At 35.6% G+C, this 15,033-nt stretch overlaps 1 protein-coding gene across 2 annotated transcripts in view; it reads right to left on the minus strand.

Annotated features, from left to right (window-relative positions):
- LOC110450764 overlaps positions 1–14,132 on the minus strand; it is a 23,932-nt gene extending 9,800 nt beyond the window's left edge. Inside the window, exons 1-6 of one of the 2 annotated variants that reach the window (XM_021498467.1) lie at positions 14,030–14,132; positions 12,044–12,212; positions 3,069–3,205; positions 1,811–1,943; positions 778–917; positions 200–274 (exon numbers count right to left, since the gene is read on the minus strand). In XM_021498467.1, the coding sequence (XP_021354142.1) occupies positions 200–274; positions 778–917; positions 1,811–1,943; positions 3,069–3,205; positions 12,044–12,158 (600 nt within the window). In that variant the 5' untranslated portion in view covers positions 12,159–12,212; positions 14,030–14,132. Of the gene's footprint in view, positions 1–199; positions 275–777; positions 918–1,810; positions 1,944–3,068; positions 3,206–7,951; positions 8,129–12,043; positions 12,213–14,029 lie in introns of both variants that reach the window. The other variant, XM_021498466.1, reaches the window with a different exon arrangement.
- Between the last annotated feature and the right edge of the window lie 901 nt (positions 14,133–15,033).

Genomic DNA, 15,033 nt, shown 5'->3' on the forward strand with positions numbered 1-15,033 from the left:
ACGACGGACGACGGACGACGGACGACGATGGACGAAAAGCGATTGGAATAGGTCACTTGAGCAAAGCTCAGGTGACCTAAAAATCTCGTAATAACAAACAGTGATAAACATGTTACAAGTTTACACAAAACAACCTCTGCATAAAACATACACTAATCCAGTGGTGGATCCAAAGAAAGATAACTCTGTTTGGTGTTACCTTGATATCTTCTCTTGCCCTCTCTTTGCTCCTGATGGCACTCTCATATTCAGCAGGGCGGGCAATGTTGCTGACCTTAAAAATAATCCAGACAACTTTCAATACAGATATATGTTCTTTCATTTCAATTTTTGCCTGCATTTTTCTACAATCCTAAATTCAGACAAAGATGATATCATTCATAAACATTGTTAGAAGGATCATAACTTTTTGATGTTTCTAGTCCTCCTTTTAAATTCTTTAAATAGCTTAGCTGAAATACCATTGCTAAATGAGGCACCCATTTTTCTAGAAAAGCTTCTGGTGGACTAATTTCTGTAAAATGTACTGATTTTGATTTTGATAAAATTTTGGTCAATTAAAGACAAATCAAAGTGTACATGTAAATGCCGGTGTACTAATAATGACAAAATTCCAGTATATTTAAAAGCAAAAAGAAAATCTGGTGGACAAATTATATAAAGGTGGTCAATTTCAAGAGTACCAATGGAAACAAATTCTGGTGAACTAATGTTGAAAAATTTCAAGTGAACCAATGGAACAGTCTGGTGGACTAATGGCGACGTTTTAACATTGACCTGTAGATCTGTGATGCCAGCGTTCAACTCCCCATATCTTGTCTTGAGCTTTTCTCGGACCAATTCTTGGAATGACCCTCTCTCTGACTGGAATTGGGAGGTGTTGAACTGGCTGCAGGACTCATGGAGAGCTGACTGACCTACAATGATAGTCACACCCTGTTTCTATATTGGACTGAAATAATTAAAATCAAAGATTCTGCTCAATTTTGGCATGCATGCCATATATAACGATTTGATCTTGAGACTCACAAAAAAACTTCAGAAAAATTCCTCACAGCGTGAGACACATTTCTTACTACTTTCGATCGGTCCCATTGGTCGATCTTAGTAAATAAACAATAGCTACATGGATTCACACTGACTTTGGTCACTGAGAGGTCTTAATTAACAGGCAAGCCACTTAAATTACAGGCTAGGCCAATTAGCTTAGCTTTGGTGTGAAAATTTGAAGTTTCAAATAGACTTGTTGATCCATATGCGATCTTGTACATTTTTAACATCCAAGTCTACAATATGCTTTACTGGTCATTTGTCTGGTGAAAATGACTGGATAGATGGGTCATTAAAGTCAGTAAAATGTCAGTGGTCAGACAAACAACATGTGAAATATATGAACCTTTTAATACACCTGTACAACTGAGAGAAGCTGGTATTTTTGGCCCACAGATACTAACAAACAGTATTGTGTACTGTAGGAGGACATGTACAATATAGTTCTGATGCAATTCCACAGTTTATACATGCAGCTGAAAGTCCACACTAGTAGCCCAAAAAAGTAATTTTAACCCTTTCACCACTGTAGACCTAATGGATTTATCCAAACTATTGCAAGGTAGAGTCTACCAAAGTTATATAGGGGTGAAAGGGTTAAAGTCCATGCTCCTTTGGAAACAATTTCTATAAATTGATGAAAATGCATTGACAATACTAATGATTTTTTATCATGTCTTAAGAGACTAAGGGAGGTAATTTTAACACAGCAGAACTTATGTCCCTAAGTCAGTTGTACGTCCTCGACACAGTTTCTCACCTGCATACTTCAGAACATCCTTGTAGCCGTCGTAATCACGGAAGTCAACGATCACTTCACGGAGCTTTGGGGCCTTGACCTTGTACTGATAGGTCACGTCCAGAACAATCTGTACGCCATCTTTGTTCAGACACTAAAATTCAAGAAATGTTCTATTTTTAAGTGTATGTACATTATTGTTCAGAACAGGAGGCCCAGATCGTATGCCCATGTGGATAAGCAGCAGTTGAAAGGAAAAGTTGATGGATAGAGAGTGGAGGGACAGTACATCACGACACACGTACACTATACATGTAGCTCCGATGGCCCTGTTGGGACAATTGAACTCAGTGTTTGTTTTACCTACATTTTACAACAGCCTGTTCTTTAATGAATTGAGAAAATAAAGCGATACTTTTATTGAAATTGGGAATATATTCCTCATTATTTGGTTATTTTGGAAAATAAGGCACTTTTTACCTTGGGGAAATAGCCTGTATTTGGCTGTAAAACTGAGCAAAAAAAATCACTGGAACTTTAAACAAAAGCCCAAAAAGGACTTTAATGCTCATATGAGTTTCATGGGCCATAAGTTTAAGGCACATCTGTGCCATGTTTAAAGTCAACCACCGTATCTGTGCTTGAGTAGCAAAAAACATGTCAGCCAATCAGAGGCCAGAGCATGTATGCAAGCGTTTGGTCAGAACCTTATAAGGAACACCTGTATCAAATTTCATGTAAATATCTGCAACTCTTCTTAGGAAGAGGTTGAAAATGTCTCTCCAAATAAGAGCTTAGGGTACTGGTGGCCATCTTGGTTTTCAAAATTGTCAATAAAATTATAACAGTTGGTCAAGACCTCATAACAATAATTTGAACCAAGTTTGGAATCAACAGTTTCGGTGGTTTATAAGTAGTCAAAATATTCAATTGTTAACAGACAATACATGACCAATGAAGACCCATAGCAATAGCTCAAAATGATTACTCAAGCAACATTCAACTATCATTTTGGTTAGTTAGTGTTTTAAGTCCTATTAACAGCTATGGTCATTCAAAAACCTGTCAGGTTTTGGTGGTGGAGGAAGGCCAGAGTTCCCAGAGTTCCAGCAACCCCTTCAACTATCAAAATTCATATAATATACTAGAATTTCAATATACATATCATCTAAAAAAATGTATATAAAATTTTCAAATTCTCAATTCAATTGAATGGCAATAGACTTTAATCCTGTTTTAAATATCTAAAAAGAATGGTATGGTTAAAAAGCCAACATACAGTCAGGTCATTGAAGGCCATGGATCGGTAGACGCTGGGAAAGATGATAAACTCAAATCCAGGAGGCCCGGTATGGAGACCTTCCTTTCTGACGTCCTGGGCAAGGTTCCTTTGAATCGTATCATACTGGATTCCCACTAAATAACACAATATGTACATCATTACATTGTGATTAAGCTATACATAATTGTGATAGTACAATTCAATTTCATGTATTATTGCTTATGATATTAATGTAATAGTCTAGATATAATTCAAACATTTGTCTTAACTCTAAATTTGTTGCACTCTTTTTATTTGCTTAAAATTAGGGATATTAAAGGAATTTTTCAGACAATGTTTGTAAATATGTAAATCTGACACCTCGCTTTTATAGCTAACCCTCTCCTACAAATGCCACAAATGGCATTAAATAAATTGAATTAAAGCCTAACAATTTCCATATTTTTTTTTTTACCAATTACAAGGAATTACTTTACACAATTATCCAATGAACATTTTTAAATGAACAGGAAGAAATTAAGACAAGGAATGCTTTACTGGTATATGAACCATCATCGTATAATTATTAATTCGGAAGAACATTTCAGTCTTGTAAAAATGCATCATTCTAATGTCAAATTACAACATTCATGTATCTTTTTGACTTTACAGCTTTAAACTTTTGAAATTAGAATAAGTTAGTTGTAATATTTTTATAATCCAATTGTCTAAATGTATGTGATACAGCATGCATGCATATGTATGTACTACAGCAAAATGCCGGTTTATATCAAGAATCTACAAGCTAAAATAATAACCCCTCCTTTGCAAATTTCTGCAAGTAGATTTTTAGCGTCTCTAAAAAAATACAATATGGATATTCATGATCACCAACCTGTTGTTGGCAAGATATCCTTATAATCCTATATAGGCATCAATACATTCCTATAACAGTATATAAGGTTTTCATATATGATGAAGGAACATACAGTTCTGTCATCATGAGTTTCTAGTTAATTAGCAATTAAATTTTAGACCACTTGCTACACTTTTCCTAGTGACTAAAACAGTTTCTTCAACCCCCTGATACTTAAAATATATATACAATAATATACATTTGCATTGTTAGAAAAATTACAAAAGGTATATATGTTGCTTTGGTGGGAAGATGCAGCATGCATATTTAAATTATACATTCCACAGCCCACAACCAATTAATTTGTATATATTTATACATTTAAAAGTGCAGAAAAAACATGCAAACTTGTAAAATTAACCTGAATTGTGATACATATATATGCTCCTTTAAATTTATTGTATATGGTGTGGTTTTCCTCGGTTCTGATTGGCTAATCATCGGTCTCAGATACTCCAATGTATGTAGCATATCGACCCCATGTTTAGATTTTTGTAACAGACGATCTAAGTCAACCTTGAGTAGCTTAGACCTATACCTGTAAGCACATAGATACAGTGTAGCCTAGACCTATATACCTGTAAGCACATAGATACACTGTAGCCTAGACCTATCCTGTAAGCACATAGATACACTGTAGCCTAGACCTATACCTGTAAGCACATAGATACACTGTAGCAATACCACATCTAATTGTAGCAATACCACATCTAATTGTAGCAATACCACATCTTATTGTAGCAATAGCACATCTAATTGTAGCAATACCACATCTAAATGTAGCAATACCACATCTAATTATAGCAATACGTCATCTAATTGTAGCAATACCACATCTAATTGAAGCAATACCACATCTAATTGAAGCAATACCACATCTAATTGTTTAAGTGATTATTGCATCGGCTAATCATTAGGGGGGTCACAATACGCCAAGACTGTATCACCATATGTTGCGATACAGAATGGATATATTGCGATACGTATCCCGATATATTGTCATGGGAAAGATGTGCTCAATTTTATTATAAGCTGTTGTCAGAATGTTAACAAACTTAATCATATATAATATTGGATCACATAGATTTAAGATTTTTGTCAAACCAACCATTGATTACAAAGTTTGAACTAATTCCCACCACTATTAAAGCCTGCAGCTTTATACTAATTGGCTTATTTGTTGGAATTTGTAGCAATTTGCAAAGTTAAAACACCAAACAGAATGAGATACATCAACAAGAGGCCCATGGGCCTAAACGGTCACCTGAGTCTACAGTATTTATTTTTTGTTGTTGAAATATGTACCAATTTGAGTAAAAAATAGTATAATGTTAACTTAACTTTGTCAGGACCATGAGCTGATCATTAATAGACCAATTTTAAGTGAGATCGGCCTATTAGAACTTAGTAGCAAAATAGCGGCCATGGCAGCCAAATTGTATTTCTGATTGACCCGAAAAATAACAACACTTTGTCAGGACCATGAGTCAATCATTCCTACAAAGTTTCAGTTCAATCGGCCTAGCAGAACTTGACTTTAAGTTTGAAATAGTTTTTCAAAATGGCGGACGTGGCGGCCATATTGGATTTCTGAACGACCCGAAAAATAACAACACTTTGTCAGGACCATGAGTCGATCATTCCTACAAACTTTAAGTTCAATCGGTCCAGCAGAACTTGACTTTAAGTTTGAAATAGGTTTTCAAAATGGCGGCCGTGGCGGCCATATTGGATTTCTGATCGACCCGAAAAATAACAACACTTTGTCAGGACCATGAGGCGATCATTCCTACCAACTTTCAGTTCAATCGGTCCAGCAGAACTTGACTTTAAGTTTGAAATAGGTTTTCAAAATGGCGGCCGTGGCGGCCATATTGGATTTCTGATCGACCCGAAAAATAACAACACTTTGTCAGGACCATGAGGCGATCATTCCTACTAACTTTCAGTTCAATCGGTCCAGCAGAACTTGTCTTTAAGTTTGAAATAGGTTTTAAAAATGGCGGCCGTGGCGGCCATATTGGATTTCTGATCGACCCGAAAAATAACAACACTTTGTCAGGACCATGAGGCGCTCATTCCTACCAACTTTCAGTTTAATCGGCCCAGCAGAACTTGACTTTAAGTTTGAAATGTAAAATGTTAACGGACGACGGACGATGGACGACGGACGAAAACGGAGAGCAATAGGTCACTTGAGCTAAAGCTCAGGTGACCTAAAAAAGGTTTAAAAACAATATTGCGATACAGCAATATTTCACCTCTGTATTGTGGTACGATACAATTTACCTGTGTATTGCGATATACCTAGTTTCTGATATACAAATGTATTGTGACAGCCCTACTAATCATAGTTGCAAAATTACGAGAGTTACGTATACCCAACCATGTTCAAAAATTGACTCATCTTTGTACTTGACCTCAATGTTACAATTTTGTAAGTATCAAAAAAGATTGACTGGTATCAGATAAAAGTTATCCAGAATGAACTAGCCAATCAGAGTTGAGGGAGTAGCCAGCACCAGTAATCTAGTTTAATATACACATATTCCAAATTACAATTCAGTCTATTATATACAGTTTGTTGACCAAATACTGTGATGGTTGGGATTGAACTAACTGCATCACTTTTATCAAAGATATTTTTTTATGATGTGTAAAGAGTGTTTTATTGAATCATGAGTGTGCTTGCAACAAGAAAGAGTTCTGATATATAGTATATTTTGAATCTTGTGACTAATTTGAAATCAGATAAAAAAGATTGAATTGATATAAAATGTTAATTAAATATTGTATGTATAAGTACATAGTTACAGATCACAACATCACAGCCACTAATATATAAAGGGTAATATATGTCCATGTTTCTTAGGGGAATACAATATCACAGCTAAAAGTTTGTGCATTTTCTCATACTACACTTCAGCAAAATGACAGCGTGTCCGTGTTTCTGATAAATAATAAACAAAAATGCAGCTAAAAGGAAAATCATACTAAAATTTGAATGAAGCAAGACTTACACCACTGTAGACCATAATGGACTCAACCATATACATGTGTGGTAGAGTCTACTAAAGTTACATAGGGGTGAAAGGGTTATAAGTGATCATGAAATAACAGTTACAAATAAACTCATTCAAGTTTACTTACAATAGTACTGATATATCAAAGGATCACAGGATGAGGGTCTATAAGGCTGTTTGGGGGCCTTATGATTGATTTCTAGACCTTCTGGTGTCAATATACATATATCCCTTACTATCCATTTTGTTTGTGAATGGTAAAGGTTGAATTTTAGTTTATTGGTGTTTAAAAATACGGTTGGGGGTGAAATACCATTAGAGATGCGAGTACAATAGCTGTGTTAACAGATTTATGAACACCAATTATTTCCAAAAGTTAAATCACTACAATGTTCAGATAACAAGTAAGTCATGGATTGAGTGGTTCAGATCGATAAACCCCTGTATTTTCCTGAATGTTTAAGATTGTGATTTCTCCTTAAATACGAAATTTGTGGGGATAAGGATGGAAATCCCTTATTAAGTATATACATATATATGTTATTTATGTATGTCCTAGCTTCCTGAAGCTGTCGATTGATAAAATGCATACGAGTGACACATGTAAAGCGTGTCATCATGATCAGAATGTAATAAATCAAAACCACATTTGCCTTCAATGAAATCTTTATTTGTCAAATGAAATTTGTATCTAATTAAATTTAATGAGTAATTGAATCAAAATTTGGCAAAATGAAATCTGTCTCAAATTTAAATGCTACTTGTGTTAAATAAAAATTAACTTCAAAGAAGTTTGAAATTGTGTATTATAAAATTTGTGTCTATGAAATTAAGTTAATGTGTCAAAACGATATGTGTCAAATAAAGATTAACTTCTGTCTACTGGGAAAAGAAATGTTATACGTGTCTAATGGAATCGTAAAGTTTACTTAAGCTAGCTGTGGTCAGAAACACATGCATACCTTCATCAGAGGCAAGCTTCTTCAATGACGATGACACTAAACCAATTGTGATAGCGGCAATAACGACCACAACGACTCCGACGATAAAACATTTCCTTTTAGTAGCTTCGTCGAAAGCCATTTTCTAATGCAAGGAGTTTCAAACTGGCAAAGTTAATTTATTTGGGATACCCTCCACTGCAAAATACAGAATAAAAGACATGCATACAATATTTTGCATGCAGTTATATACATGTAGATCTATTTCAAATTTTGGAAAATGAAGTTTAATTAAATCAGCCAATATGCACCTCATGCAAAATTGCAGGTAGAGGTAGCCGTACCTGAAAATAACAAGGGATTTGATTGGTTCTACATGGTTTATACATTCTGTCCTAAAGCTATGGTTATCATGAAGATGGGTGCAAAGGTATAAAAGAAGAGATAAAGATGGTTTCTTTAATGAAATGTCTCTTTATATAATTAGCAGAAGACAGAAGATGATTAACCTGCGATTCTGATTCTGATTTCAATAAGAGGCTAGAGTAGATATATATTATATATCTATGCATAATTTGTTTACAAGATAGCAGACAGGAGACTGATGGAGGGAAAGAGTTGCTTTTGTAAACCAAGAAGACTGTCATATGAATCTGATTCCACAAACACCAAAAGAAACAGCTCTTTGAACCTATTAAGGGTACACAATTATTTAATGACCCATGGACAGCTACAGAGGGCCTTAAATGCCGACCGGCATGAAGAGGATAGGTGAGGATAGGTGAGTACAGCGACAGAGGGCCTTAAATGCCGACCAGAATGAAGAGGAAAGGTGAGGACAGCGACAGAGGGCATTAAATGCCGACCGGCATGAAGAGGATAGGTAAGGACAGCGACAGAGGGCCTTAAATGCTGACCGGCATGAAGAGGATAGGTGAGGATAGGTGAGGACAGCGATAGAGGGCCTTAAATGCCGATCGGCATGAAGAGGATAGGGGAGGACAGAGACAGAGGGCCTTAAATTCCGACCGGCATGAAGAGGATAGGTGAGGTCAGCGACAGAGGGCCTTAAATGCCGACCGGAATGAAGAGGATAGGTGAGGACAGCGACAGTGGGCCTTAAATGCCGACCGGCATGAAGCGGATAGGTGAGGATAGGTGAGGACAGCGACAGAGGGACTTAAATGCCGACCGGCATGAAGAGGATAGGAGAGGACAGCAACAGAGGGCCTTAAATGCGGACCAGCATGAAGAGGATAGGTGAGGACAGCGAAAGAGGGCCTTAAATGCCGACCGGCATGCAGAGGATAGGTGAGGACAGCGACAGAGGGCCATAAATGCCGACTGGCATGAAGAGGATAGGCGAGGACAGCGACAGAGGGCCTTAAATGCCGTCCAGCATGAAGAGGAAAGGTGAGGACAGCGACAGAGGGCCTTAAATGCCGACTGGCATGAAGAGGATAGGTGAGGACAGCGACAGGATGATCTTTGGTAAAATCTCTTGTTGTACAATATATATTGCTGCTATTAGATTTATGTAGACTTACTGTCTTGTGTTTCCAGTGTAAACATATGCATAGGTATGCTATTTAAAGCGTATTAACATGCGGTTTCTGATGTAAAGATGCTGTTTTGGAATTTAATAGCTGGCTATTTTGGGTGTAGACATGGTATTTTTGGTATTGACATGATATTTTGGGTGTAAACTTGCTATTTTGAGCGTAAACTTGCTATTTTGGGTGTAGACATGCTATTTCGGCTGTAAAAATGCTACTTTGGTTGTAGAATGCTATTTTGGGTGTAAAAATGCTATTTTGGGTGTAGACATGCTATTTCGGGTGTAAAAAGGCTATTTTGGGTGTATTATTAATGCTGTTTTGGGTGTAGACATGCTATTTTGGATGTAAACAGGCTAATTTGAGTGTAGACATGCTATTTTGGGTGTAAACAGGCTAATTTGAGTGTAGACATGCTATTCAGGTGATAAATTCTGTGTATATATTCATGCAGTATAAAATAGAGTAAAGGTACACACACATTTTAGTTAAATTTTTGTTGGTTGTTAAGTTTGCATGATTTCACTAACAGCGGTGAATATTAATTGTGTAAAATGTAAACCAACATGATATGAGCAATCTATGGAAAGCAACATTAACTCCTGTATGCAGTGTTCTCCCCAGAATGTTTTGAAGCATGGTATTTCAATATTTCTGTTAAAGCAGCACTCTACAAATTTTCAAAGGACAAGTCAAATAACTTAACAGAGACAACTGGCCTACTCTATCTAGACCATTGGCATACATTGCCCAATAACGTAAATCCTTAAACCTGTTACCACTGTAGACCATAATGGACTCATCCAGATTAATGCATGGTAGAGTTCACTCAAGTTACATGAAAGGGTTAAGGGCACAAAGCTTTTAGTCAAAAGGCTGAATATTAAATTGGCAGAGAATTGAGGTAAGCAACATTTTTACAAGTTTTAATAAAGTCCACCCATCCTCTTTCCCAGGAATAAGGTAGGGTTGTACAAATGTTTAAGGGAACTTGTACTTATTAGGTCAAATATTGTACATACAAATGTACCTGGGTACATGCAAAAGCAAATTGTAGAATAAAAAGAGGCAAAGATTGTTTAACTAGAATATGAAATGATTTTTATAGCTGAAATGTTCACGAGGAAAATGACTGTAAGCATAAAACAAGGTGCAGTGCATATAAAATGAAGTGCTATAGAATTCTGTAGGTCAAATACAGGAATGAAGTCAAGCTTAAAAAGTGGTTTCACAACAATTCTAAATATGGTATATACTGGACCACCAGAAATCAATTTGAGAATTTTGATTTTTGGTATTCCAGGTAATTTACCCACAAAGGCATCTTACAGTCTGTTAATAATTACATCACAATCCACAAAATAATCTTTCAGGGTTTTCATTTACCTTTAGCAGAGTGTTTTTGATAACCAAATATTAATTTTGACTTACGTTTTTGAAAACACATTTCTATTTGAATTGGGTACATGTTCTGATCATGGCCTTCAGATGGAAAATTGTTATTCTGACATTCTAAATGTCTAAAAGTCAACTGATGAAAGCCTTATTTTTTGATAAACAATTTTCAAATTAAAATAATTGATTATCGACAAAATGTTTAATTTTGAAATTTTAACTTTGCATTGTCTGGATTTTTTTTTTCAAAAAGTTATTAACCAGGTATACCTCAGGCTTTCAGAAGAGCCTTGCTAGTTTCCTTTTGACTCCCACAAATTAGCTCCGACTCTCGGATTTGAACGGACATGTATATATGTGTAACTGACATGTGTTTTAACTTTCCAAGTTTAAGGGAAAAAAAGACTTTCTGACTTCTAAAATTGCTACTGGTAAATGCCAAGACTCAACTGAATTAAATCCCGGCTACCTGGTATTATGACTAAGTTTTACAAATTTGTTGTGGTAATTACAATCAGACGCTCCACCAGAGTAAGCAAAATATTAATGCACTAACTTAAGCACACAAAGATAATCAGCCCTATAAATAAATGGATGTGTTATGATTTCAGCACCACAATCTAATCCTAAACAGGGATTACTCTACACGTAGGTATAAGGGGAGATAACTATTGTTCTGACAAGGAGTCTACAGAGTCATCAAATAGTTATAGATATAATTAATTTTGAAGCAACCATTTTGAAAGTATAAATTGTTAGCTTCAAAGTTAGTATTTTATGATTTGAAAGAAAGAAATCAAAATTAGAAACACTAAAAGGCAATTGTTGAGATACAAAGTGTACTTTCAGAAAGTTGATAGTGCTTCTTCTTTGTTTTTTTTTCATTTTTTGTTTCTTTTTAATAATACTATTGATGTATTTTTGGATTAATTATTCATAACATGAACATGTCAAATGCTAAATCCAAAAATTATGGAGGATCTTTACATCAAACATGATAACAATTTGACAAAAAAGAATGAATTTTAAGGTATTGAATATTTAACGGGGGCGTGGGGGAAGAGTAGAATACCCATAACAGGTATGAAGATGACCTAGATGAATCCCTGTCATACAACAACATGTATTAGTAACTAAATAAATTAAATAAGTGATGAGGAACCTTCATCGCTGGCGAGTTTTTTCAGTGACGTGGTGACCAAGCCAATGACTAAGGCAGCAATAACAACTATTACTCCCAAAATTATAAAACATGCCCTCGAACCAGAATCACCCATCGTCACTTCTGATCACTAAACACTGTAACAATCAGTGGCTGAAACAATCTCTTTCTGAAACAAATAAAAGAAATTGTTTTCATTCTGCATACACATTTGTACACATATAAAATTGTGAATATTTATGAAATGAGAGGCTTAAACACCTTCGATTCGCTTCACCTGGCTATTTTGGAAATAAAACTTAAATCTGCTCAGTTGTTTGGGAGCAAAGCACAAAGGCATTGTTTTATTGTATACTTTTTTATCCTCATGTGCTTAGGATGCTGTAGTGTACATGTAGCTATCACAACATTTTGGTTGTAACCTATAAAGTAGTTTTCCCTTTGGAACAGATGACTGTCAAAGCAAATTTTCCAATCTATATATATCTGACCTCTTTTACCTGATAAACTACATGCCCTGTAGTGTTGGAGAAGATGCCATTGAAGCATACCATCTGATTTGATTCCATTAACATTGCCTTTCAGACCCTTTATTATTTAATTACTTTAATTTTGATCCACATGGGTAGAGCATGCTACCACTGCAATTAATTGAAGTCTGTAATATAAGTTGGATCATGAAGTCATTTAAATCAAGTTTGATCCCTAAGGCCTTTATCTGGCCCCTCATGATCAGCCGCAGAGGTTAAATTACTTTTAAGATTTTAAATTTGACTTCCTTGTGCTACATATAAGCAGGTACTAGCAAACAAGATTGTTAACTCCTTAATGCTGATTGAATTGGCTTCTAAATATGACAGCTGGCCAATCAGGGTCGATGTCGCAAAGGTTTGAGAAAATGGCTGTCCGTTAAGATTTCCTTTCGTCAGCCTGCCCAGCTTGAAAACTGCACTCTGGTGTCTGACAATAAACTCACATGATAGTGTAAGGGTAATGAACCATCAATTAAGTGTATTTCCTATCGCAGAAACACTGTACTGACATTGAATAATGTACTTCATGCTAAGGATTTAGCATGTCATCCAGGGGACAACACAGTGTCCAACCAATGAAATACATCCATTTTTCCATGTTTCATGATGTCTACCGAAAAAAATTAAACTGCATGATAAATGAGAAATCATACATCAAATTAAAAAAAATCCTGATGATCTAGGCTGCTTCCGACGTAATATCAATATGAACAGTTCTGACAAAATTGCAGGTTTTCTGGAAGGGGGTGGCGGTCATTTTACTAGGGGGACCGAGTTATCAACCTTTATAAGACGTACTGTATATTATAGGTGTATTGACAGACGGGGCTAGTAAAATAGTGGGAAAAGGAAGTACCGGGACCTAATTGTCTGAGGATGAGAGTGAATAGGGGCCAAGGTGTCTCTAATTCGTTATTAATAAAGTGATCTTGAACTGTCGAGGTAAAATTAAACATTGCTGGTAAACAACGTGAAGAAACTGCCTTTTCAGAAATTACTCTCATCGATTAACTCAGCAATTTCCGTCTGTCAGAGCCCCGAAACCCCATTATTGACATAATTAATTATTGATCGATGATCCATGAACTTATATGACATTGCAAGTTGTACCGCGCCCGCACAAATTGAAATACCCGGGATATCAAGGGAGGAGAAGCACATTTTTGTATTGACTTCTTTTGTTTTTTGTAGGAAACAAACAAGTAAGTTTGCTTATCCACTCCTAAAATCCTTCAAACTAGGATTTGGTTCATTTTCTGTGACTTGCACAAGAATTTCGAAATACTGTCAGGCTGTGTTGTAACCCGGTCGCGATCGGCAATGTTGCCAATTATTAACCGCTTTGGATCCAATATTTTGATAGTTAGCCTGTAATGTGAACATATACGCGATCAAATAATTCATCTTAATTACGTCGCGCCAATCAAACAATCTTTGCAGAATGATAGCTTACCTATCTCACCGGCGCTGTGTTCAGATTCCTGACAAGACTGGTCTAGTTTCCTGTTTCCTGAGTGTAAACAAAATAACACTTAATAACCCAGTCTTTAAATTATTATGCGACAAGCAGGAGATATTTTTGATGCAACTACGTAAACATTTTCATGTAAAAATGTATCGGAGCCTTTCGCATTTTATCATTGTATTAGCAACAAAATGGAAGAGCTTCCGAGCATCAGTGATTGATGTAAATTTCCACAATAAGAAAAAAAGACGAAACGAATAAGGTAGACATGTAATCACTGTAACTTTGTTGAAATTGATCAATAATACAAATTTAAAACTTCATGATAGTAGACTTTTTGAGAATTGTCTATATTCTGTATAGATATTTTTCGGTGTAATAAAAGACACACTGTTATGTATAAACGAGTTATCTCCCCTTTTCCATAATTCCATTTAATAATTATGGAATGAATTAATATTTTTGACAAATCATTAGTGTGCTAACTGATAGAAATAGTGTACGTTTCTTTCACATCTCTTTACAAGACATTTATTTTTAATTATGGAAAAAATTAACAAGACACACTTTATGAGAGTATACATTTTGTAGTTTGATGTAAGTAATGTATACAAGTATCTAAGAATTCATTCAGTACGCTTATAATTCAGTGATTGAACACAAATCTTTAGTGGACATCTATACCTGAAATGAAAAGAACCAGGATAATAATAACTTAATATGGGGTCCGGTAAGTATTTTTTAATATGAAATAGTCCAGTGGCGGATCCAGAGTTTTTTTTAGGGCTTCAGGAACCCTAGTCCGAATTATTCTGACGTTTTATCGACTTTTTTCATATCGGTCTGTCGTTAATCGACGACAGACCGATATAAAAAAAAGTCGATAAAACGTCAGAATAATTCGGACAACAGGAACCCCAGCCTGAAAATTTTCTTTAAAAATCATGTATTTTCACCATTTTCCTCAATTCCCCCCCACATGGACCCCCCCC

The sequence above is a fragment of the Mizuhopecten yessoensis genome, unplaced genomic scaffold, assembly GCF_002113885.1.
Source record: "Mizuhopecten yessoensis strain PY_sf001 unplaced genomic scaffold, ASM211388v2 scaffold5503, whole genome shotgun sequence".
Classification (NCBI taxonomy): Eukaryota; Metazoa; Mollusca; class Bivalvia; order Pectinida; family Pectinidae; genus Mizuhopecten; species Mizuhopecten yessoensis.